We start from the raw sequence: 23793 nt of genomic DNA, 5'->3' as shown, positions 1-23793 counted from the left end.
CCCTCCCCCCTCTCCCCACTTTCGCACAGTCCCTGCTCCAGCCCGGCGGAGTTTCCACGGTGCCGGTGACGATTTTCACACGTGTGAAAATCCCCTCCTCCCGGATCGGGGAGTGCTCGGTGGGACCGAGCCAGCCCAGGCGCGCTCCGGGAGGAGCGGGGAGCGCTCGGCGCTGCAGGAGCCGCCCGGAGCCCCTCGCCGGCGGCCCCGGTGAGCTCGGAGGTGTTTCCCGAGCTCCCCGGGCAGGGATTCGCCTCTCCCCCTGCCCACCCTCCCGGCAGCCCAAACCCCTCCCTCGCCCCCCGCCCCTGCGCTCATTGAGAACTGATAAGGCGCCGTCACACGCAGCCTCCGCGCCCTCCCTCTGCCCCAGCCCTTGAAAAGGCCGGAGCAGCCCGGCAGAGAGGGCAGGAGCGCGGAAAGGCAGCCGAGGGACGGGCACGAGTGGCACCGCAGCGCGGAGGGTGAGGGCTTGGAGCAGAGCGGGGCGATCAGGGATAGCCGGGGACAGGGGCGTGGGCAGTGGCAGTGCCACATCGATGTTCGCTGGCAGCAGGCAGCGGGAAGGAGGCGGGAGGCAGCCCGGGGCTCCGATCCCGGCTCCCTGGTGATGGCATGGACCGGCATCCCGCAGCCTCCCCCGGCCCCGCTGCTGCCCCCGGCCAGCTGCCCCCCGGAGCCCAGGCTGATGCGGAGCCGCTCGTAGCAAGTAAGTTACGATTCCTTTGTTATTGCAGGTCGCTCCCGATCGGCTCTGGCTGCCGAGGAGCGGGAGCCCAGCGGGACAAACGCGGAGCTCTTGGGCCAGCGGGATGCCAGGCTCCTGTGTCCCAACCCGCCCGGCTTTCAGCTGTGTTCCTGCCTAACTCACAGCTGCCACGGAACTCTTGGGGAAGGCAGGGATTGGATGCTGATCTCGGACAAAAGCACTGTCACATCTAAAGGTGTGATGCAGGAAAAAACGTTGAAACATAGGAACTGCTAATCCACAGGATTAGTGGAAATCACTGGTGCAAAGGGCACCAGGAGACTGATCAGTGAGCAGCCCTGAATTGTGTGGGGTGACTCCATAATTCTTATCTGGAGTCCGAGATTAAATTCTTTCATAATTAGGATACTTGCCAGTCACTTTGGAGTTACAGAGCCCTGTCAGTGCAGTTTCCAGATGAGGAAGTGGCATATTCAGCCCTTGGAGGGGACAGGGAATGCAGTGCACCGGGAATCCCTCGGGGCTTATGGCTCTGGGAGGTAAAAGCATGACTGATTTTTTTATATCCTGTAAAGGCGCCTGGGGTTCTCTTTGTGCCAGCACACGGTGGTTGGGAGCACCAGGTTAACTTTTACACAGCATCTCTCCTTTGGATTTGAACAGGGAGTTTCAGGAACCAGCCGAGAACTGCTAGAAACTGGTCCTGTCCCAAAAAACTTACCTGTGGCTTTTGGAGATTGTCATCAAGCAGCTCCTTCCTCCTATACCCTTTTACTTTAAAGTAGACCTTGGATTTGTGGAAGAAGGGCTCAGAGGAAAACCAGAGTGGCTTTTCTCACTGGTTCTCTGACCAGTCCAAGCAACTAGGATCTCCTGAGAAGGTGGGGAGTGTGTGGGGCAGTGTTTGTGCTGCAGGAGTTATTTCACTTCTGGGGTTCAGTTCTTTGCCTCACTGTTCCTACCCTGTAGAGATAAAGGATGAGGATAATTTCTGATTCCCATGGCAGAATATTTTCCATCTCTGGAAAGTTCCAGCCCAATTATTTGAAAAAAAAAATAAAAAATAAAAATGGCAAACAGAGCTTTGGAGTAATATTCCAAGACAGCACTCCAGACTCCACTATTTAAGTCACCCACTTTCCATTGGGTTTGAGGCCAGGAAAGGCACTTGGACACCCGGGGCAAGCACTGGTCCTTGCCCAATGGCTTGGTATGAGGTCAGTTTGTCCCTCTGTGACTCCTGATCCTTTTCTGCAGTGGATTCAAACACTGATGAAGGCCTTGGGGCAAAAAGAGCCTGTGTTTGGTAAATCTATCTATGAACTTTTTGGCTGCAAGGTACTGCAGAAGTGTGAAGTGGTTCAAAAGTTTTATTGTATTTTTTGAAAGCAGCTGCAGATTACAGAGTGATTCTCTGTTGCTGTGATGATGAATTCCTAAACAATGAAGAATGGGAACATTGCTGCTCCTGGGGCAGGATTTTCTCCTAGAACTGAGATTCTGCTTTCCTAACGTTCAGTGTTTGCTGTTCAGAGTAAACAGCCGAGAGCAGGAGAAACAGGAGTGTCTGATCAGGACAAAGGTGTCCCTGTCTTTGTTTGGTTGTGTTGGTTGAAAGACAATGGTCAGAGTTTCAATGACACCATAAGGTGTCCCTAAAATAGAGCTGGGGTGAGAGGCCAGGGAAAGAGAGGCTGCAGAGTGCCTCAGGCACTGTCACTTCCTTGGTGGTGGAAGGATCACACTGATCTAGTTCCAGGCTTTATTTGTTGTTGCTAGAGAAAATAGAGAAAAAAATAATGGAAAACACCTAAGAGCACAATGTCGTGGTTGCATCCTTTGCACAGGGACTGGTCAAGCTCAAGGTCTTTAATGCAATGAAGTGCAAGAGAATTGTCTGGGAGTTACATGGATTCAGTCCTCCCATCCTTCCTGTGCAGCGGAACTGTGCCGTAGGAGATATTCCAAATTTTACAGAAACCCCATATTCTCCAGTCCTTGAGCTCTAAAACATTGTAAAAGCCTGAATGATGCCTCAAAAAGTGTTTTCTAGTTTTCATCTTTTTCTGTCTCTCTCCTCATCACAGTTTTGTTTCTTCACTCTTTTCTGTATAGTTCTAGACTATTATATTTAATGCAGCTGTGAACTTGTGTCGTGTGTGGTGGTTTTTATACTTCAATCCATAGATGAGGGAAAAATGTATTTGAAACCTGGAGCTATTTGAGAAACAGAAACTGCCTTAGTTGGCTTTGGAAATAATCTTGCTGGGTTATTCATCTGATGGATCAGGCTATGGAGGCTTTGCAGAGCGATCTTCAGACATACCTGAAGCAGACAGAGACTGTATTCCCTGCTGCTGGAGTGGGGGAAGGAGGAAAGAGTTCTGCAATGATTCCAGGTGCTCATTTAGGATTTTGGAACAGCTAAATGTTATTCCTGCCCTGTCACAGACTCCCAACTGAGTGTAGAAGACCCAAATGTCTTTGTGAGTGAGTCCCCCATCCTGAAATATGGGCAATAGAGCCCAGGCATCTTGGGAAATACATAAATAAGATTTTACAGCACATGATATCTGTGTTGATTGCTGTGAAATACTTGGATACTCTGGGAGTGGGAGTCATGTTCCTCCCTCACAACTGACAGGATATCAGAGGAGAAGGATGGATTAGGAGGTAACTCAAGGGTAAAAGGAAAGTGAAAATGTCCATAAACCCTTCCTTGGGGTCAGATTGGCTCCCTGGCCAGAGATTTTCTTTGGAAAAGCACCTTCTGTTGGGGTATTCTGAGCCAGGAGCACTCTGGGCGCACAGGAACTGTCACAGCCCAGCTCTGTGACAAGCACAAAGCCACCCTGGCCCTGCAGGTGAACTGGCAGCCGCTCATCTTTGTGTCCTGGTGGCAGGGCAAGGGCTACTCCAGCCCCAGAGGAATCTGCTGTCTCATCCTGAGTGTCAGGAAAGTGGTGCTGGGACTTGCCAAACACTCACAGAGGAGATGAGAGGCACCTTCCCAGCTCAGTGCTGAGCGAGGTGACACTTGGAGAGGCAATTACTGGAGTCAGGGAGCTTGTGAACCACATTTGTTTGTGGAGTGCCTCGGGTCTCCCTTCCTGTGCAGTGTCTTTGAATCTTTTTCTCTGGCTTTCAAGAGCACAACTTTTCTTCAGCCTTCCCTCCAGCTGTGGATCTCCAAGCACTTCCCAAAGAGGCAGCCACCAAAACCCCAAACCTATAAAGTCAGAAAGATGGACTTTACCCCAAATCCACCTGCCTTTCCTCACCTTGCATGTACAGGTGTGTGTGGCAAGGCAGTCAGGTGGAGCTGGCTGTTCAGTCCCACTCACACACAGGCAGTGAGTGAAAGGATGGAGGAAGGATGCCTTTCCCAGGGAAATCAAAGCCCCACCTCAGTCTGAGCCTATCTCAAGTCATTTTTCTTCGGAGTGTCAAAGGCCGTCTTCTCCTAAGATTTCTTTCCTCCATCTTCCCATGAGCACTCAGTGTTCAATAGCCAATACTTTTATTCTCTTCAGGTGCTGCTGCTTTCATTTCCTTTATTCCTGCACCTCCTTTCCTATGTTGGTCCTGTCTGACAATTCAGAATTTCATTCCCTTGCAGCACTGTAACCTAAAGCAGAATTATGTGGCCCAGAGGAACCTGGGCACAGTAACCTGCTTTATGTGGTGTGGACCAGCTGGCAGCAGAAGAACCAGGTCAGGTTCTTTAGTAGTCTCTGTTCAGTATTACAGGTTGCTTGTTGAGAAGTACAGGACTCATTGTCTGGAAAAAAAAGAAGATAGGGTTAAGTGAAAAAAAAAAAAAATCTTCTGGGAAGGTGTGGGAGGTTTGCTAAAGAACAGTTGCTCAATTATTCTCCTAATGTGAGAAAACACAGGCATCGGGTTTGAAAGAAACAAAAAGAAGTCTGCTTTTACACAAACTTGATGACAAATTCATGTCTTTAAACTCCACCTGCCTGCCAGTTTAGTCCTTTCCAGCATCAAATCCCATCCCCATGGAAATTTGTGTGTTTACTGCAGCAATTGTTTAAATGGAAAAGGCCCCATGGTCAGCAAGGAAAGAAGTTTCTTAAAGTGTTTTATTTCCTTGATGTCTCTGGCAAATTGCTGGAGCTGCCAGGAGCACATCAGCTCTGTCAGGAGGGGCTGGGAGCTGCTCTGCAGAACACTGCTGCCTGGAGATTCTCACCTAACCCCAGCCTGACTCCTGTGCAGCAAATCCCAGCCCCTAAATGTCACCGCCTGCCCCGAGTGTGTCATCTGGGCAGAGCTGAACATCAACACGGCTGATAAAAACCTCTCTGCAAGGCTGATACTGCACTGACTCACAGCTCCTCATGCAGTAGCCTGTCCTAAAGGAAGGGAGCTTTGTTCAGAAGTGACATTTTTATTATCCTGGCCTCCTTTAACCAAAGATGGTAAATGCCAAAGAAACAGAAGAGTGCCTGTAAGAGGCAATTTCACCTCCTGGCTCTCTGTGCTGGAAGGAGCAGGCATTTACAGACTGGAGCTGAAATCTCTGGGAGATGCAGGAATACATTTACCATGATATGGCAGAGATGTTCATGCCTGGCAGCAGTGGCTCTGTGCTACACAATGAAGGGTTAACCAGGTCCTTACACAGTTACACTGCTCCTTTCGTTTGGGCTAAAGCTCTCCAGGGCAGTTAAAATCATAAAGGAATGACAACAAATTTCCTAGAAGATTCTCGTGCCTGGGAATCTCATAGACCATTCACATCTATCACAAATTTTACTGTTGCAGAATTAAGGCAGAAGGAAAAGCCGTGACTTGTTGAGAATTAGAAAACCCTGGAATCCTTTGGAGCAGAAAGCTCCAAAGTGTGCAGCCATCCAAAGCTGTGCTCAAACTGCTAACCAGGAACATTCTGTTTAAAGACTCTGAGGCAAAAATGCAAGTGCTTAATTATTTTCAGTAACCACAGACTCAGGTTATGCTCATATTACCATGGGAGAGTTAAAGATTAAATATTGGTAGAAATAGTAATGCCACTGAAGCTGTCAGTGAACTTTTTATCCAGCAGGAATTTTTCTGCTTTACTGGATCACTTGGAAAATGTTCCTGAAGGTTTGCAGGGATGTTTCAGCTGAGCTGTTGCTGGAGATCAGTAGCACCACCAGAGATGTTGCCAGCCCTGTGAGTGTTTTAGCTCAAAAGATTCCTCCGTACATTCTTTAAAGGGCAATTTCTCAAACCTGCTCCACCAGAGTCATCTTTCCAGGGATTCAGGATTTTTGGTTGCTTTTCCTCTATTTTGTTCTTTGTAGTAAGTTTTAAGATCCCTTTGGTCTCTTTGGTGTAAATCTAGAACATGAAACTTTCCACTCTAGATTGAAGTCTGGAACTGGATTGTTCTCTCTCCCATGGTACCAGTGATAGCTTCAAATTTACTTTTATAACAAAATTATTTTTAAAACAGTCTTGAAAGCAACAAGCAACACTTGTTTTACATTTAGATTGATGACAAGCTTTTTAGTCCAAATGAAGTAATTTTAGATTAATCAATCAATGCAAATATACATCAAGAATATTATTTGTAAGAAGGAAGCAAGGAGATTCTTCACTACCTGATTCCCAGTGGATGGGAGGCTTCTTTCCTCGTTAAAGAGGGGGAAAAAGTGGGTGATTGTTCCGCAATGTGCTTTCACATGTTGGGAAGTGAGAGTCAAGCTGTGCCCTTGCCAGTTTTCAACATCTTGTAGCACTCTGCTCACGTGTAAAGAGAGGAAGTTCAGAGGAGAGCCAGGCCAGTGGCTCTGGAGGTTTCCATTGCAGCAGGCAGTGAAAAGCAGCTGAGGATGTGTGGGAATACCCCGAGCCGGCTCTCAGGAGGGACAGAAACAGAAGAGGGGTGACTCTTCTGCCAAAATCCTGGCTGCTTCCATTGGAGGAAGGGACGCACAGCACTGGGATTATGCACCCCATGTCCCGGTTTTCTCTCCCAGCAGCTGAAATCCCCATTCCCTGCCCCTTGCCGTGGCTGCAGGGCTCGGCAGTGCACAGATGGTTTGGGCTCCCTGCAGGCACAGCCAGCAGCGCTGGTTCCAGCAACAGGCTCGGCTGCTTCGTTGGAGCCGTGATTGATGGTGACTTAGACAGGGGCCACGAGGAATTCTCTGCCATTAACCAGACTTGGCTGCAGCCGAATGGAAGTGATAATTTGTTGCTTCATTTATTCATCCTGCCTCTGCTTCCTTCCCGCCCACCCTTTGTGCTTTTTAATACCGAAAAGATGAAGCTACTTTGCTCAGTCTTAAAAATTGTCTCTCCCAAGATACTCTTAATTGTATCTCTACACCTTTTCTCATTCACAGGAGCATAAGAAGATTAAAGATAGAGGGAGCAGTAATAGATTTAGTTAGGTTTTAATAGGATTTGCAGAGGACAATGCAGGGAATGAACGCCATAGAAAATATTGCTGCTCTATCTTTGATATCCCTAAGGCTCCTTAGGTAGTCTTTGACAGAGATTTTGTCTGTGCCCTGCATCCAGAGTCAAGACTCTCATTTTTTAAAGGAGTATGTAATCATCTCAGTAAACAGGATGTTACATTACAACTGGCAGAAAGCACTGCCGCCTTCATCTCGTGTTATTTATTTGTATCCTGTTAAGTATAACTCGGAATGTCGACAGTGGGCTTTTTAATAACTCCCTGATGCATTCCTAAAAGTGCCCAGTGATTTTGTCTAATGTCAGGTGGAGCAAAGGGGTGAGCTCTGATAGATCTCATTAGCAGCAGGCTTGGATTCATCACACCCTCACACGTGGGATTCAAGATGCTTAATTAAATGTTTATTTCATGTTTAAAACCCAGGCTTACAAATAAACTTCCAGAAGGTGATTCAGCACTCCTGAAATCTGAATTATCCCTGGAGATACCTTTCTCTGCTGACTGCAAGGGAAGCCTTCATGCATAATTTAGACTCATGTGAGAGTTAGGTAGACAGTGGTACTCAGCATTTTCTCTTAATTTCCGAGGTTTCTCTTGATATGCACCCAAAACCTGGGGCATGAAAAAGCTCCAGTCCCTCCTGAAAAGATGTTGATGTATCTTCACTTTGTTCTGAGTTGTGATCTTAAGCAAATTTAGTGTGTAAAAAAATCTAAGGACAAGAAAATACTCCAAAATGTTCCAAGATTTAACTGTTCCACACTCCCACAGAGCGCCCATCACCCCAGTAGTGGCTGGTGTTGGAAGGGCCTGTGTGTTATAAATCAGTCTTTAATTCCAGGTCACTGCAAGGCTGTGTTTAACAAGTGGCAGTTGTGAGAGAAGTGTGAACCCTCCAAAAACAACATCCTGATGGTCCAGATAGTGAAACAAAATGGCTTTTGTCTCTTTGCCTTCTGCCTGAAACCTTTTCCTTGTTGTGCAGCCCAGCCATGGCTGGAGATTCCCGGATCTTCATGAACCAGGACATGGACATTGGGGTCACATCCCGGGAGCCCAAGAAGATCCCCAAGCAGGCTCGGGATGACGTCCCCATCGCCACGGACAGGACCCGCCTCATTTCCGCTGAGGGCAAGAAGCCACGGCAGCGCTACATGGAGAAGAGTGGCAAGTGCAACGTGCACCACGGGAACGTCCAGGAGACCTACCGGTACCTCAGCGACCTCTTCACCACCCTGGTGGACCTCAAGTGGCGCTTCAACCTGCTGGTCTTCACCATGGTCTACACCATCACCTGGCTGTTCTTTGGGTTCATCTGGTGGCTCATCGCCTACATCCGGGGAGATCTGGACCACCTGGAAGATGAGAACTGGATCCCCTGCGTCGAAAACCTCAGCGGATTTGTGTCAGCGTTCCTGTTTTCCATCGAGACCGAGACGACCATCGGGTACGGCCACAGGGTCATCACAGAGAAGTGTCCCGAGGGCATCGTGCTGCTCCTGGTCCAGGCCATCCTGGGCTCCATTGTCAACGCCTTCATGGTGGGATGCATGTTCGTCAAGATCAGCCAACCAAAGAAGAGGGCAGAGACCCTCATGTTCTCCAACAACGCCGTCATTTCCATGAGGGATGAGAAGCTCTGCCTCATGTTCCGGGTCGGGGACCTCCGCAATTCCCACATTGTCGAGGCTTCCATTCGAGCCAAACTGATTAAGTCCAAGCAGACCAAAGAAGGAGAGTTTATTCCCCTGAATCAAACGGACATCAACGTGGGATTTGACACCGGAGACGACAGGTTGTTCCTGGTGTCCCCTCTCATCATCTCACATGAGATCAATGAGAAAAGCCCCTTCTGGGAGATGTCCCGCACCCAGCTGGAGAAGGAGGAGTTTGAGATTGTGGTCATCCTGGAAGGGATGGTGGAAGCCACAGGTAAGGATGTGTCAGCCATCAGTCACTGTTTTGAGGAGGAAAGGGGCACAGTGCATTGCGGGCAGTTTGGCATTAGGTTTTCGCTGTCCGTGTCACCTGGACTGGGAACACAGTGAGGTTTGTCCTTGGGTAGTGCCTGACTCGGGTGGGGTGTCTGAGATAACCAGTAGTGAAAAATGGGGCCTTTAGCTCATGCTGTAGGGTTTCACCCTCTTTTTTTTGTAGTGCTTCACCCTCTTTTATAAGTCTGGGATTGAGGTGAATGGGATAGTCCTGGAGCTGCCTATAATCACTTAGAACTGATCCAGAGGAGGAAAAGCAATGGATTAAAGGAATTCTTGAAGTCCCTGGTGGTCCTGTTTCCTGTGATCAAAATTCATGGTGCAAATCTTTCCCCATTTCTCCTCTGTATTAAAGATTGGCTGTAACTGTGCTATTTTAGGTACTGCTGTAGTGTTGATTTTAATGGGTGCTATGAAGTGCCCAAGTCTCACTGTATCCCATAAAGCAGCACGTGCTGAGGCTGAATGACTTGCACGTGGTGCAGGACACACATTCCCAGAAGGAGCTCAAAGAGGATAAATAGAGAAACTGCTTTTGTGACTCTTGCAGCCCTGCAGCTGCTGAACAGCTCAGACAAAGCTGGGTAATGGGAGATAAGGAGATATCCTCAGCCATTCCCAGTTTCCTCCTAGGGGTGTATTTGTGACAGGCAAGAAAAGAACTCTGTGTATAGTGAATCTGGAAAAGAGGTAAGGCTCAGCTTTCCAGGGAGCAGGAAAGGCAGCTGAGGGGAGGGATGGGCACACAGGCTCCTTCCCACAGGAGCTCTGCCTGGCCAGGCAGCTGCACCTGGCAGTCGTGGCACCATGAGCCATTTCCACTTGGGTGAATCCCTTTGCTCCAGGTTTGGGGAGGAGCTGGAAGCTCTTCCTGCTGCACTTGTGGCACAGCGAGTGTGCCCAAGCCCCTGAGACGCTCAGGTCCCTTCCAGGCAGGGTTTTCCGGCTTGGGGTGGGCAGAATGCCTTGATGGAATCAGGGTCTGCAGGGGAAAAGGGCTGCTGTCTCTGAGGAGAGCTCTTCTGGCTAAAGATGCACAAAGTCAGAGATGCAAAAAAAAAATCTTTTACAATCAGTTTTCCCCTTTGGTGTTTCAGGATTTTAGTTATGAGCCCAGGGTTTTCCTGTGGGTGGTGGTTGGATTTTGTTTTCCATCTCAATGAGGTTCTCTCTGAGTCATTAGCAGGGGTTTTCAGCTTGTTACAAGTACTCAGTGGTGTCAGCACCCTGTCTCACAGATTCTGCCCTTTGCTGACTGTTATCCCCTCCTGGAGATTTGCTCATTAGTCTCCCAACAGCCAGAGGAGGAAAAATCTCACAAATTCCTGCATCCCAAACCTTTGCTCTCAAGGCAGCTGTCTAAGAGGTAATTCAGTGTCCCAGAGTCTCCCTTTAGTAGCTGTAGCTGACTTTCACAAACAGAGCTGATGGGAGGTGATTGATAAATTGCATTCCATTGGGGCTGGAGTATGTGCTATGGAAGTGGAATTCACCTGGCATTTCCAGGAAAATGTTCTTCCCCAGCAGAGCGTTGTAGAGACATGGCAAAGGAAGGGGTGGGTGGAAAAGACTATCAAAGGCAAGGATTTGTAACAGTGATTTATTCTGCAGCCTAAACATTTATTAGAGGCTGGAGCCTCCTAATCTGAGCATGGAATGCAGCTCCTTGTTTGTCCAAAGCCTCTTTCCTCATCACACAGTGACACTATAAATGCTCTGAACCCCTGCTGCTCTGCCTTCCTCGCAGGAAGGCTCAGCCTCTGCTGGGGATGTGTGAGAGGAAGTCATTATCAATAACAACCTCGGAATTAAAAGCATGGCAGAGGAATAATATTGCCTTACAAATGGGCTCCTCTCCCAGAGGGATTGCACAGACCGAGCTGTAAGGACATTAAGGAGCATACATCTGTGCAAATGAATTATCCTGAGCTCAGAAGGCAGCTTGGGAAGTCCCACACTGGAGCTGGAGGAGGTGTTTTTCACTGAACTCAAAGCTGAGTGGACCTTGGATGATTCCAGAATCCAATTTGGAGGCTGAGATGGGTCCTGAGGGACCTGTGGCAGCCAGAGGCATGGGATATTTTGTCACAAGAATAGTGGCTTGCAGAAACAGTTTTTGTGCTTTCCTGCTTCATCCTCACACTTGGTAATATTGATAAAGCATTTTGGGGTTTCTAAACCCCACATATATAGGGATATATGCATATATAGGATATAGGGATATATGGATATATAGGGATATGTGGAGGGATATATCTTATCCCTCCACACCTTAAAATCTGCTCCAAGCAAATTCTTCAGGTCCTTCCCAGCCCATGGCACTGCTCAAGCCCCATCTGCTCTCAGGAGTGGTGTGATATTTACTCCCAGCTGGACTTCTGTTAAATCCTGACACTGTCGCAGCCTGGTCGGATTCAGGGCAGTGTAAAATACAACAGAGCATTTGTTCCCTTAGCAACCCCTATGGAGCATTAGGAATCCACCCTCCAGAGTTCAGAGGTACCACTGGTCAGCATATACAGCTCTGTTTTCCGTAAGGTGTTTGGAAGGCAGGTCAGAATGGTCATTGGCAAGATATCAATGACTACAGAAATTTAAGCACGACTAAAAGTGGGGATATTTTTCACTGATCATTTGGGACAGTGATTTTGTAGCTATTTTCAGTAGATTTAACCAGGCACGCACATATTACAAATGTAATGTATTGTCTCCTCTCAAACAAGCAGCTCTATTTACTGACATTTAAGTTTAATTCTGACCCAGTAGAAGGCAAAGATGGTAAATAGCTTCAAATGAAAAGTGTAGAGTAAATTCTGAGGAGTTCACACCCTTCAAGTCATTGGGTTTTTACAAAGTGAAACACTGTGGCTTAAAAAAAAAAAATTGCGTTCAAATTATCTTGGCTTTTCAAAGGCCTGAGTAACAGCACACTGAAGAACAGCAGCTCACCAGCCAGCCTGAAATGCTGTGGGTTCATTTGGGTGAGGAAGATAATGATAATAAATGTGGTGTTATTGCAGTGAGAGCTCCGGGGCAGCCAGGAGTGCCCCACAGAGCCAGCCATGGCACAAAGGCAGGCGCGCCTTTCCCCATCCACATCTGGGATGGGAGAGGCTCTGCGGCTCTGCCAGCCCATGGAAAAGGCCAAAGGGAGAGCGAGTTTCTGGGCAGATCTGATGTGGTCATTGCTGGGTGAAATAAGCACTGTGAAGACAAAATCAATATTACTGACAGGAGTTCTGACTCCCAGGGCTGCTCCGTGGGCGTCTCGGGGGCGGCAGCATCACCCGCAGTGCTCCTGATGAATTGGGCACAGGGATTACCTCAGGGAATTCATTATCTTCACCTTATCACAAAGGGACTCTTGTCAGGATCAGCTGCCCCAAATCTGACCTGCAATAAAAGGGAACAAATCAAAGGTGGGAAATCTGTTTGCGCAGTGAATACATTTTTCCTTTCCCTGCCGCTCTGCTTCCCAAAATCTCAGGGCCACCCTGGTGACAGGACAGCTCTCGATTGCTGCTGGCCAAAGCTCCTGCCCTTCCCCTGCTGATCCCAAAGTGAACAGAGTGTTCCAAAGCTGCTGGGACAGGGAAGAGCAGGGGAGGTCCAGGCCCCCCTCCCACGTGGTGCAGAGTCAGCTGCCTTGTGATGAAGGATTTGGCTGATCCAGTTAGGGAACATTAGCAAGTCCAATTTTTTTTAAATAATGTTTTTCTCTGTAAGCCATCACTTCATGTGCTGACACACTCTGCATATCTTACAGGACTTTCTGGCAGGTAATTTGAAGGGACTCTCTTCCAGCTTTACCCTTCCTCTGCTATTTGCTGACAGTTACCCAAATCCTGCTTTTTCCATAGCTTCCTGCTGCCCTCATTCCCTGGGCCCCGTGTCCAGCACTGCTGCTCCCTGGGCATGGAGGTAGCGGAGCTTGTTACTCCACTCCTGGTCCTCCCTGGTTTTCAGTGCCTCTTTTTCCCAGCACAATTAAATAAGGCACAAGAGATGCTCCAGATGCCTGATTAGTCTAGTCACTAAATGAAGTTTTAATGGACTCTTATGTAAGTACAGGTATATATTTTTCTGGCTAAGAGTCAGTGTGATAAAAGGGGATTTAATGATTAGAAGTAATTAACCCATCCTGTCCCTGTGGGAGTGTAGGCAAACAGCAGAGTTTTCACACCTCAATTTATCCACCTTTGCAGAGGACAGAGTACGGTTTCCTGGCTGTAAATGTAGGGCCAAATGGAGTAGTCACAACAAAAGATATGCTGAAATTAATCATGATTTTCATGGGAGTACAAAGGAAGAGCGAAATTACTGAATGGAGTTTCTGAGCATTCATCATCTGGTTTGGGTTGTCTTGCGTTGTTTTGCATTTTGCATATGAATAAGTTTTCTGCAAGGAGGACCTTGCAGAAGTGCTACAGAAACAGGCTAAAAATGATAGGGAAGAGATGTCTCAGGTGATGGTGTTGATGAGCAGGACTGTCCTCTGGAGGAGAGGCTGCCTGAGGTGGCTGAGGTGCCTCTGCAGTCACTGCAAACCCTAGAGAAGTTTCTGCTCTGGGCGTGGCTCAGGCTGGGCCTGCTAGAGACATGGCAATTGAATCCAAGGTCTTCACATCATAAAGTCCTTTTATTATATTTTTCTCAGTGCCTAGGAGCATTTGTATGCCTGGAGAGCATTCAGATAAATTAAAATCCTATTACTCTCCTCTGGCATAAATATCAAAGTGAATCAAGACCAGCCATGTCCTCTAAAGGAGACAAGCACACATAATTGCAGGACCAGGCTCCTACCTTTTAATATTTCTTTTCAAGTTGAAATAATATTGACTTGTTGGAGGTTACAGTGTTCTTTGGTCTAATTAACACAGAGGGATTAATAACTTTTATAACTTACCATATGCTAATGTAAATTAAAAGACACATATTGCTTAATTACAGCAATAGAATTTAAATTTTTCATACCTTTTCCTTGCTACCCATAAACTTCCATTGCTGCCACTGCACCTCTGAGGCCATCATTTCCTGGGCAGTGGGTGTTCCACAGCTTCAGAGCATCCAGGAGAAGGAGAAAAGTCATCCTGGACACAACAGAATGGGCAAACAAGGGCAGAGGAGGGAGATCACTGCCAGCAGTGTCTGTGTCGGAGGGGCCTGAGCAGATCTGGCCCAGCCCAGGCAGCCACATGACATTTCCCAACAGATAATCGCTGAGCTCCCTGGCATTTCAATGAGCACAGTTAATTTTAGCCTGATGAAAAATGTTGTCTTGACAGCCCCAGGGGCTGGGATATCTCTGCCCACTGAGGAGGTTCAGGCCATGGAGCAGCACTGGAAGATTCACCTCTGCTTGGGATGGGATCCCATTGAAGCCTGGGGAGATTTTAGGGTTGGCAGAGCACCCTCTGTGTCTCCCTCTGCTCTCCCATTAACCCTCCGGTGAGGTCACCTGGCCAGGATGGGATGTTTGCCAAAAATCAGCATCCTCCAACAGCTGCAGAGAGCCTTTGGTAGGCCAGCAGACAGCTGCAGCTGCAGATTTGGGGCAATAAGGCCCAGCTTTGTCTGGGCTCCAGGAGCACTGTCCCCTTTGCCAGCCCCAAGCTCGGCTCCAGTGCAGGAGCAGCAGGATCCCCCCGTGCAGCCCGTGCTGAGCCTGCTCTCGGCAGCGCGCTCAGCCATCCCCAGCTCTCTGATAACTGACTGTGATGACAGCAGAGAGCCTTACTGGAGAGATCCCTGGCACTTGTTTTACACCACGGAGCTTCCTCTGCTCTCAGATGTGATGAGACACTGCTTTAATACACATCACGATCTAGTCTGGATCTTTCATCTGCTGGGAAGCAGAAGGGAGCTGTTTAGGAAGGATCCCTGGCTGCCTTAAGCAGGAACAGACACAGCTCAGTTATTGGTCTGTGGCTCCAACCCACAGACAAAAAATCCACTTCTTAGGATTCTGATATAATGAAATTATCATTAAAACTCTGTGAAATGTTTGAAACCAGGACACAGTGCCCTTGTCTCTAGCATCTATAAAACCTGGAAATGGTTCCGGTTTTATTGAAAATTTGATGCACCTAACTTTGAACAAGTTTTATCTCTGGTTTCTATTAAAATTCAGTTTTGTTTGCAACATGAAGCTGAGCTGCTGCATTAAGAGATGAGAAAGCTCCAACTGAAAGTTGCCATCTGAAGATTTCTAATACCATTCCATGTTTTCTACAGCACATTTGCACACATTTATATTAAACATACTTTTTAATTTTTAAACCAGATTTCTTAGGAGAAAATGAAACTTCTAATGATCTTACAACTCAGAAAATATAGAGTAGAAAAATATATGTCTATAACTTCAACTACATCTACTTGGACTGAAAGAAGGAAAATGAGGATATAGGGCTATGAAAATGATGGGATGGAGCAGCTCTCCTATGAGGCAAGGCTGAGACAACTGGGATTGTTCAGAAGAGAAGGCTCCAGGGAGAGCTCAGAGCCCCTGCCAGGGCCTAAAGGTGCTCCAGGAGAGCTGGAGAGGGACTGGGGACAAGGGATGGAGGGACAGGACACAGGGAATGGCTCCCAGTGCCAGAGGGCAGGGCTGGATGGGATTTTGGGCAGGAATTGTTCCCTGTGAGGGTGGGCAGGCCCTGGCACAGGGTGCCCAGAGCAGCTGGGGCTGCCCCTGGATCCCTGGCAGTGCCCAAGGCCAGGCTGGATGAGCCTTGTTTGGAGCAAGGGCAGGGAAAGGTGTCAATGTTTAGTGTCCTTTCCAACCCAAACCATTCTGGGATTCTGTATTCTCTTGGCATGAAGTTTATTTAAATGAAACCGCCAAATACCAGTTCTCTATATCTGCATATTTAAACCCAAAATATATATATTATATATATTTAAACCCAAAATGGGTAGTTATACATTTTTTTAAGGAAAGGATTAATAACCTATCAGGGCCATACATACTATGGTTAATTCTTCAAGAAATTTGGAGAGTCTGGAATCTCTCTTGTGTTCTTGTGCTCCCCGAAGTGTCAGTGCTTCATGAGTGATGTAGAAGAGCAGTAATGTCACAGCTGCTGTGGTTCCCAGGTCTGGGTCTGCTTGCCACCAGGATTTGCACTTGGTGATCTTTGTGGCTTCCTTCCAATCCAGGGTAATCTGAATTCTGATTCTACCTGATGGATGGGAGCATATGGCAGATGATTCCCTGTGCCCAAGGCATCCCACAGACTCAGATAAACCAGAAATCTGCAATTAAGCAGGTGATTTTTTTCAGGGATACACAGAGGTCTGAGTCTGGGGATTGCTGTGCCCCACTGCAAGGTGGCACTGGGATATTCTGAGCACAGGGGTAGCACGTTGTGTTCCAGCGGCAAGTGGCTGCATCCATGTGCTCTTAATAAAAATAAGGTTTATTGTTTCCACACCTCTTCTGTCATCTTTTTGCAGTCACAGAGGCAATAATTAGCTGGGGACATTACAGATGCATTAATTAACTAGGCTGGAGAGCACAGGGCAGCCTGCAAAGCAGGCACTTAATGGAATTTGAAGCAGATACAATGGTGTTGTTTACTGGGTGATGTGGGAGTTGCCAAGCAGTGTGTCCCCACGCAATTAAACACCACTGCACATGTGCTAAAAAGGAATATTTGAATGGGATTATGGAGCAATTACAAGTTGTCTTATTGTACTGGCTCAGTGTCCCCCTGGGGTTCCAGAAAGCAGCTCCTGCAGGAAGCTGGCAGCAGCAGTGTTTGGTTGCTGAAAGCTTTCCATTGTTCCTGCCCTAACTGAATATTTAGAGTGGGACTGGGATGGTGTCCCAGGAGCTCAGGTTCACTCAGGTGCTGCCCCAGTGTTATAAATCCAGGGAAGGAGCTATTTCAGGCCCAGATGACAAGGCAGGAGCTCCCTTAGAGAGCCCCAGACCCCCATATTTCACAAGGACCCCCATCTTTGCCTGGGGACTCCTTCATGGTACCTTGATGCAGCACTTGAGAAGCCAGGATAAAAATCAGCTGGTTCACAGTGACACAGCTCCCCTGGGAAAACCTGTACCAGGACTGGGAAATCAGCAGGACCCCTCAGGCTTCCAGGGAGTGTGAAGCTGGCTCAGGGCAGGAGGGCTGGCCCTCTTCACCCCGAGGGCTGGTGATGCTGTACATTGTAGAACCACCAAAGTCAGGCATGGCCTCCCCCTGTTCTTCAGCTCTAAAGCAAAAGCTGAGAGTTTCCTGAAAAGATGCTGAACTTCCACAGAGCTTCTCCTTAAGGCAGCAGCACTTGGGGTGATTTTTAATTCCCTGGCTGTGTTTTTCATGGCAGCCTCTGCACTTCCCGGATCCTTCCAGCCCAGGAAGCAGGCACGCTGGAACACTGTGACTAACACTGTACTTGTTGTTCCTGCCCAGAAGCAAACACTCCTGCAGATCTTCTTGAGGGGAAAGATTGGTTTCTCAGACTATGCTACAGAACTGCAGATGTCTTAGCATTGCATGTGTCACCATCTCTTCCCCTTTCAAGGAACAAAATACTCCTGGCCTGGTAGCTTTAAACCACAGAAAGCAGTAAGAGACTTTCAGCTTTGCAGAGCACTTGCCTGTGTGGGTGTCTTTTAATGGTCTGTAGCAATTATAAGAACAAAATATTCCTAGTTTCACAAAGGTGAGGGGTTTTTTTTAAAGGAAAGGGGTTTTCTGATTGCTCTGAGATTTCAGTCGCTTATGAGCTCACAGAGTGAGAATATTGTGATCTGCTCTTCCCTGAAGTATCTGACACTGTGATTTTTTTCCCCCTTTGCATTCCTTTCGATTTCTGTCCCTGTGCTTTGGGCTGCAGGAATTAAACTTGAAAGTATTGGGCAGAAACTGGACCAAGTGCATGCTTTGAATTGGCCAGTCAGGCCAATCCCTCACCCTCCATGAGAGAACAGTGGGAGGACGTTGTGAGGTTAGCTTTTCACTGGAAATTAATTCCAAAACCGAAATATCATTCGGACAAAGAGAAGACAAATGTTTGGAAGACAGGACAGTCTTGACACCACGAGGTGATTCCAAGAGGATTGGCTTGCAGGTGTGCTTATTGCTGCTCTGCAAAGCTTCTCTTTAAACTTTTTCAAAGTAAAACTCTGATCCATAGGGCTGAGAAGCAGCATGAAAAGTTCCTTGTGAGCCACTGTTCATTCAGCCCCAATCCATCAGTACAACTGCTCCGGCCCTCCCAGGGAATTTAAAAGCCACCTTGGTTGGGAACCTCTCGCCTTTCAGGCTGAACATTCAGATCTGTGCAGCTTGGATTTGTGGCAGTGCTGTACAGGGAATTGTGGCAGTGCTGTACAGGAATTGTGGCACTGCTGTACAGGAATTGTGGCAGTGCTGTACAGGGAATTGTGGCAGTGCTGTACAGGGAATTGTGGCAGTGCTGTACAGGGAATTGTGGCACTGCTGTACAGGAATTGTGGCACTGCTGTACAGGAATTGTGGCAGTGCTGTACAGGGAATTGAGGCAGTGCTGTACAGGAATTGTGGCAGTGCTGTACAGGGAATTGTGGCACTGCTGTACAGGAATTGTGGCAGTGCTGTACAGGAATTGTGGCAGTGCTGTACAGGGAATTGTGGCAGTGCTGTACAGGAATTGTGGCAGTGCTGTACAGGAATTGTGGCAGTGCTGTACAGGGAATTGTGGCAGTGCTGTACAGGGAATTGTGGCAGTGCTGTACAGGGAATTGTGGCACTGCTGTACAGGAATTGTGGCACTGCTGTACAGGAATTGTGGCAGTGCTGTACAGGGAATTGAGGCAGTGCTGTACAGGAATTGTGGCAGTGCTGTACAGGGAATTGTGGCACTGCTGTACAGGAATTGTGGCAGTGCTGTACAGGAATTGTGGCAGTGCTGTACAGGGAATTGTGGCAGTGCTGTACAGGAATTGTGGCAGTGCTGTACAGGAATTGTGGCAGTGCTGTACAGGGAATTGTGGCACAGCTGTACAGGGAATTGTGGCAGTGCTGTACAGGAATTGTGGCACAGCTGTACAGGGAATTGTGGCAGTGCTGTACAGGAATTGTGGCACTGCTGTACAGGGAATTGTGGCAGTGCTGTACAGGGAATTGTGGCAGTGCTGTACAGGAATTGTGGCAGTGCTGTACAGGGAATTGTGGCAGTGCTGTACAGGGAATTGTGGCAGTGCTGTACAGGGAATTGTGGCACAGCTGTACAGGAATTGTGGCAGTGCTGTACAGGGAATTGTGGCAGTGCTGTACAGGGAATTGTGGCAGTGCTGTACAGGGAATTGTGGCAGTGCTGTACAGGAATTGTGGCAGTGCTGTACAGGGATTGTGGCACTGTTGTACAGGAATTGTGGCAGTGCTGTACAGGGAATTGTGGCAGTGCTGTTCAGGAATTGTGGCGGTGCTGTACAGGAATTGTGGCACAGCTGTACAGGGAATTGTGGCAGTGCTGTACAGGGAATTGTGGCAGTGCTGTACAGGAATTGTGGCACAGCTGTACAGGGAATTGTGGCAGTGCTGTACAGGGAATTGTGGCAGTGCTGTACAGGAATTGTGGCAGTGCTGTACAGGGAATTGTGGCACAGCTGTACAGGAATTGTGGCACAGCTGTACAGGAATTGTGGCACAGCTGTACAGGGAATTGTGGCAGTGCTGTACAGGGAATTGTGGCAGTGCTGTACAGGAATTGTGGCAGTGCTGTACAGGGATTGTGGCACTGTTGTACAGGAATTGTGGCAGTGCTGTACAGGGAATTGTGGCAGTGCTGTTCAGGAATTGTGGCGGTGCTGTACAGGAATTGTGGCACAGCTGTACAGGGAATTGTGGCAGTGCTGTACAGGGAATTGTGGCAGTGCTGTACAGGAATTGTGGCACAGCTGTACAGGAATTGTGGCAGTGCTGTACAGGAATTGTGGCAGTGCTGTACAGGAATTGTGGCAGTGCTGTACAGGGAATTGTGGCAGTGCTGTACAGGAATTGTGGCAGTGCTGTCCAGGAATTGTGGCAGTGCTGTACAGGGAATTGTGGCAGTGCTGTACAGGAATTGTGGCAGTGCTGTACAGGAATTGTGGCACTGCTGTACAGGGAATTGTGGCAGTGCTGTACAGGAATTGTGGCAGTGCTGTACAGGAATTGTGGCAGTGCTGTACAGGGAATTGTGGCAGTGCTGTACAGGGAATTGTGGCAGTGCTGTACAGGAATTGTGGCAGTGCTGTACAGGGATTGTGGCACTGTTGTACAGGAATTGTGGCAGTGCTGTACAGGGAATTGTGGCAGTGCTGTTCAGGAATTGTGGCGGTGCTGTACAGGAATTGTGGCACAGCTGTACAGGGAATTGTGGCAGTGCTGTACAGGGAATTGTGGCAGTGCTGTACAGGAATTGTGGCACAGCTGTACAGGAATTGTGGCAGTGCTGTACAGGAATTGTGGCAGTGCTGTACAGGAATTGTGGCAGTGCTGTACAGGAATTGTGGCACTGCTGTACAGGAATTGTGGCACAGCTGTACAGGAATTGTGGCAGTGCTGTACAGGGAATTGTGGCAGTGCTGTACAGGAATTGTGGCAGTGCTGTACAGGAATTGTGGCAGTGCTGTACAGGAATTGTGGCACAGCTGTACAGGGAATTGTGGCAGTGCTGTACAGGAATTGTGGCAGTGCTGTACAGGAATTGTGGCACTGTTGTACAGGAATTGTGGCACTGTTGTACAGGAATTGTGGCAGTGCTGTACAGGGAATTGTGGCAGTGCTGTACAGGGAATTGTGGCAGTGCTGTACAGGAATTGTGGCAGTGCTGTACAGGGAATTGTGGCAGTGCTGTACAGGGAATTGTGGCAGTGCTGTACAGGAATTGTGGCAGTGCTGTGAGAGGGTGATGGTGGCTGCCTCAGAGGAGGGCAGGGCAGTGGCTCCCTCTATTTTGTGTTTCCCTGGGCTCTGTTTCAGAGCTGGGACAGCACTTGCAGGGCTGGGGGTTGTTCCAGCAGAATCCACCGGGACCTGTTGGTGTCAGCCTCACAAACAACACCTCTGTTTCAGAGCTGGGACAGCACTTGCAGGGCTGGGGGTTGTTCCAGCAGAATCCACCGGGACCTGTTGGTGTCAGCCTCACAAACAACACCTCATCAGAGCAGGGGGAGGCAGAGAGAAGCTACTTAGATGTCCCAGCCTACAAACCCCTAAGCACGAGGTTCAGAAGATGCAGAAGTGAATGCATCCCTTTCCCTTTGGGTGCTCAGCTTGTTCATGATAGAGACTTTTGTGAGGCTTATTAAGCCAAGACTTTTCTGTGTCCCAGAGCAATCAGGTATGGAAATGACACGAAAGTGCTTTTAAGTGCCAGGCGTGGTTGGGTGAGCACTTAAGGAAGCTTTGCCTCTAACATCCCTCTCTTTCCACCCAGGCATGACTTGCCAGGCTCGCAGCTCCTACATGGACACCGAGGTGCTGTGGGGACACCGCTTCACCCCCGTGCTCACCCTGGAGAAGGATTTTTACGAGGTGGACTATAACAGCTTCCACAGCACCTATGAGACCCACACGCCTGTGTGCTGTGCCAAAGAGCTGGCCCAGTCCCGTCGGGAAGGGCAGCTCCTCAGCCACCTGCCCAAGCTGGGCCGGGACCCAGGGACAGCCAGGGAGGACAAGGAGGAGGAGAAGGAGGAGGAAGAGGAGGAGGAGGAGGAGGAGGAAGAGGAGGAAGAAGGCAGGGAGCTGGCAGGACTGAGTGGAGCCAATGGGACAGCCGGAGAGGGGAATGAAGAGGTGCCTGTATAACCCCGGAGCTGCTGGAGCACAGACACCCTCACACCCTGCTGGGACACTGGGCTGGCCAGCCAGGAACCGACTGGGAGCCAGAGCTGGCATTCGTGTCCAGCTTTGCTGCCTGCTGCTCATCCTGGGAGTCACTGCACTGCACCGTGCCTCAGTTTCCCTTCCTCTTCCTGAGGCTCTGAGCTTTGCTCTCCTCTGCAAAGCATCTTGATCTCCATGGACAAGGCCCACTCTTCTGATCACTGTTACAAGCGAAATTCCCACCACTGGTTCAAAAGGTGTTCATTGGATGTGCAGAACTCTGCCCCTCTTGAGAGGGTGTTTCACCAGTCCAGAATGTCCCATCTCAGTAAGAAGAATGTGCTTTCATACCTTCACTTAATTTGTGAGTCAATGTATTGTAGACATTGTTCCAACTAAATTAAAAGAAAAGGAAAAAACCTCTCTGCTATGTAGTGAAGTGTTTTGCCTTCATGAATTTTACAAACAAATTTTAGTGTTTTCTTCCAGGATCACAGCCATTGGGATTTATTTCCTGCAAAATGTCTCATATGAGCAGGGCACCTTTCCCTGCAGACCTTTTACATGTTTATCCAATGTTTTATCTTCTCCAGCTGAAGTGTTTTGTGTACTCTTTTCATGGAATCTCTGACATATTTCATAGGCTACCCTTGGCCAGGGAAAGTTTAGATTTTGCCCCAGTGAAGGCTTTTTTCTGGCCTGAATGTTCCAGTTGCAGTTCCAATTGATTATTTAAAACAAAGATCGTAGTCCCCCAGGGGTTGGAATGTTCTGGAATTTCAGAGGCTTTGGAGTAGGAAGAGCTGGGTAAGTGGCAGTTTTCAAAATTTTCTGCTCTTCTGCAAAGTACATATTTAAAATAAAGGTTGAGGTGCTGATGTTCCTGCTGCTAATGGGAACACACTGACATAACTGAAGCCAACAATTTTGATCTTTAAAAAGTGGCAGAAAACCAGATTTCCCAAAGAGGATTGTTTCATCCAGAAAAGGAATAAAGGAAAGCAGTCTGTGAGATGAAAGATTTCCACAAATTTCAACAACACTGGAAAAAAAAAAATGGCCTTGTTGGGGAAAATCTCTTCCCTTGCTCCTCAAACTTTGGTGGAAAAAGCAGGCTACCTGCAGAATTACTTCTTTAATAAAATAAAATGAAGAATACATGATATGCAAGAGCAATTTTCCATAGAGAAAGGACTTTATCTGGGGAATAAATGTGCATTGTCTGGACTGAGTTGCACGCTCAGGATCTGAAATACAGTTTTGCCTCTTAATTTTAATACAAAGACAAGATACACTGGAAATAGAAAGCAGTGGTCTTACTGACATGGAAACAAGGAGAATACAATCTGTAGGGGTCAGAGATACTGTTTACTTAGAGATGTAATCTTATAATGCAGGTAAAAGAGAAATTTGTGGGGATTTTTCTGAGGGGGTGGAAAAATGACCACAACATGGCTGTGTTGTACTTAAACCATGTTAGGAGCCAGCAGCCAGCTCAGCCTCCAGGGTACAGGAATTACCTCTCAGTTATACAGCACATTTCAAGGTAAGGAACTTCACTGGAAATGCTCATCGGTTCTGGAAAGCATCTTGCAGCCTTGGAGTGGGCAGAACTTTTCCAGAGATCTCATTTTTGGTTTTGTGCTCAGGTTCTTCTGTTTCTATCCTGAGCCTCAGAGGAACAGAGAGAAGACAGAGAGAAAAATGAGATCCTTAGAATGACTTGTTCATTTTCTGAGACCTTCTCACCCAACCTCTTCAAGATAATTACGTGTCAGAAATCCAAACTGGATTTCAGATTTTCTTTAGCTTTAACTGATCTCCTAATGCAGGAGATGGAAATGGAAAGTAAAA

The 23793-nt window shown here is 48.0% G+C and overlaps 1 protein-coding gene and 1 long non-coding RNA gene across 5 annotated transcripts; one reads left to right on the top strand and one right to left on the bottom strand.

The window, feature by feature from the left end:
* The first annotated feature begins 102 nt into the window (after positions 1-102).
* KCNJ5 (potassium inwardly rectifying channel subfamily J member 5) lies at positions 103-22430 on the top strand. Of its 3 annotated transcripts, XM_086861452.1 has the most exons (5): positions 276-464; positions 738-944; positions 1114-1248; positions 8128-9074; positions 21548-22430. In XM_086861452.1, the coding sequence occupies exons 3-5, from the start codon at positions 1166-1168 to the stop codon at positions 21919-21921; spliced, it is 1404 nt and encodes a 467-aa protein (XP_086717578.1). In that variant the 5' UTR covers positions 276-464; positions 738-944; positions 1114-1165; the 3' UTR covers positions 21922-22430. The 3 variants fall into 3 exon arrangements, with proteins under 3 accessions (XP_023797342.1, XP_086717578.1, XP_023797343.1); XM_023941574.2 differs by lacking the exons at positions 738-944; positions 1114-1248 and having other exon boundaries at positions 103-709; XM_023941575.2 differs by lacking the exons at positions 738-944; positions 1114-1248 and having other exon boundaries at positions 282-464.
* On the bottom strand, positions 11868-17070 carry LOC111939386 (uncharacterized). 2 transcript variants are annotated; one of them, XR_002869248.2, is made up of 3 exons: positions 14111-17070; positions 12460-12529; positions 11868-12340 (listed from the first exon to the last, which is right to left on the bottom strand). It is a non-coding gene; the product is annotated as an uncharacterized LOC111939386 (long non-coding RNA). The 2 variants fall into 2 exon arrangements; XR_002869247.2 differs by having other exon boundaries at positions 11868-12529.
* Positions 22431-23793: the final 1363 nt, after the last annotated feature.

The sequence above is a fragment of the Cyanistes caeruleus genome, chromosome 23, assembly GCF_971803275.1.
Source record: "Cyanistes caeruleus chromosome 23, bCyaCae1.hap1.1, whole genome shotgun sequence".
Lineage (NCBI taxonomy): Eukaryota > Metazoa > Chordata > Aves > Passeriformes > Paridae > Cyanistes > Cyanistes caeruleus.
The sequence above is the reverse complement of the archived record's forward strand: the minus strand, read 5'-3'. Positions and strand labels throughout refer to the sequence as shown.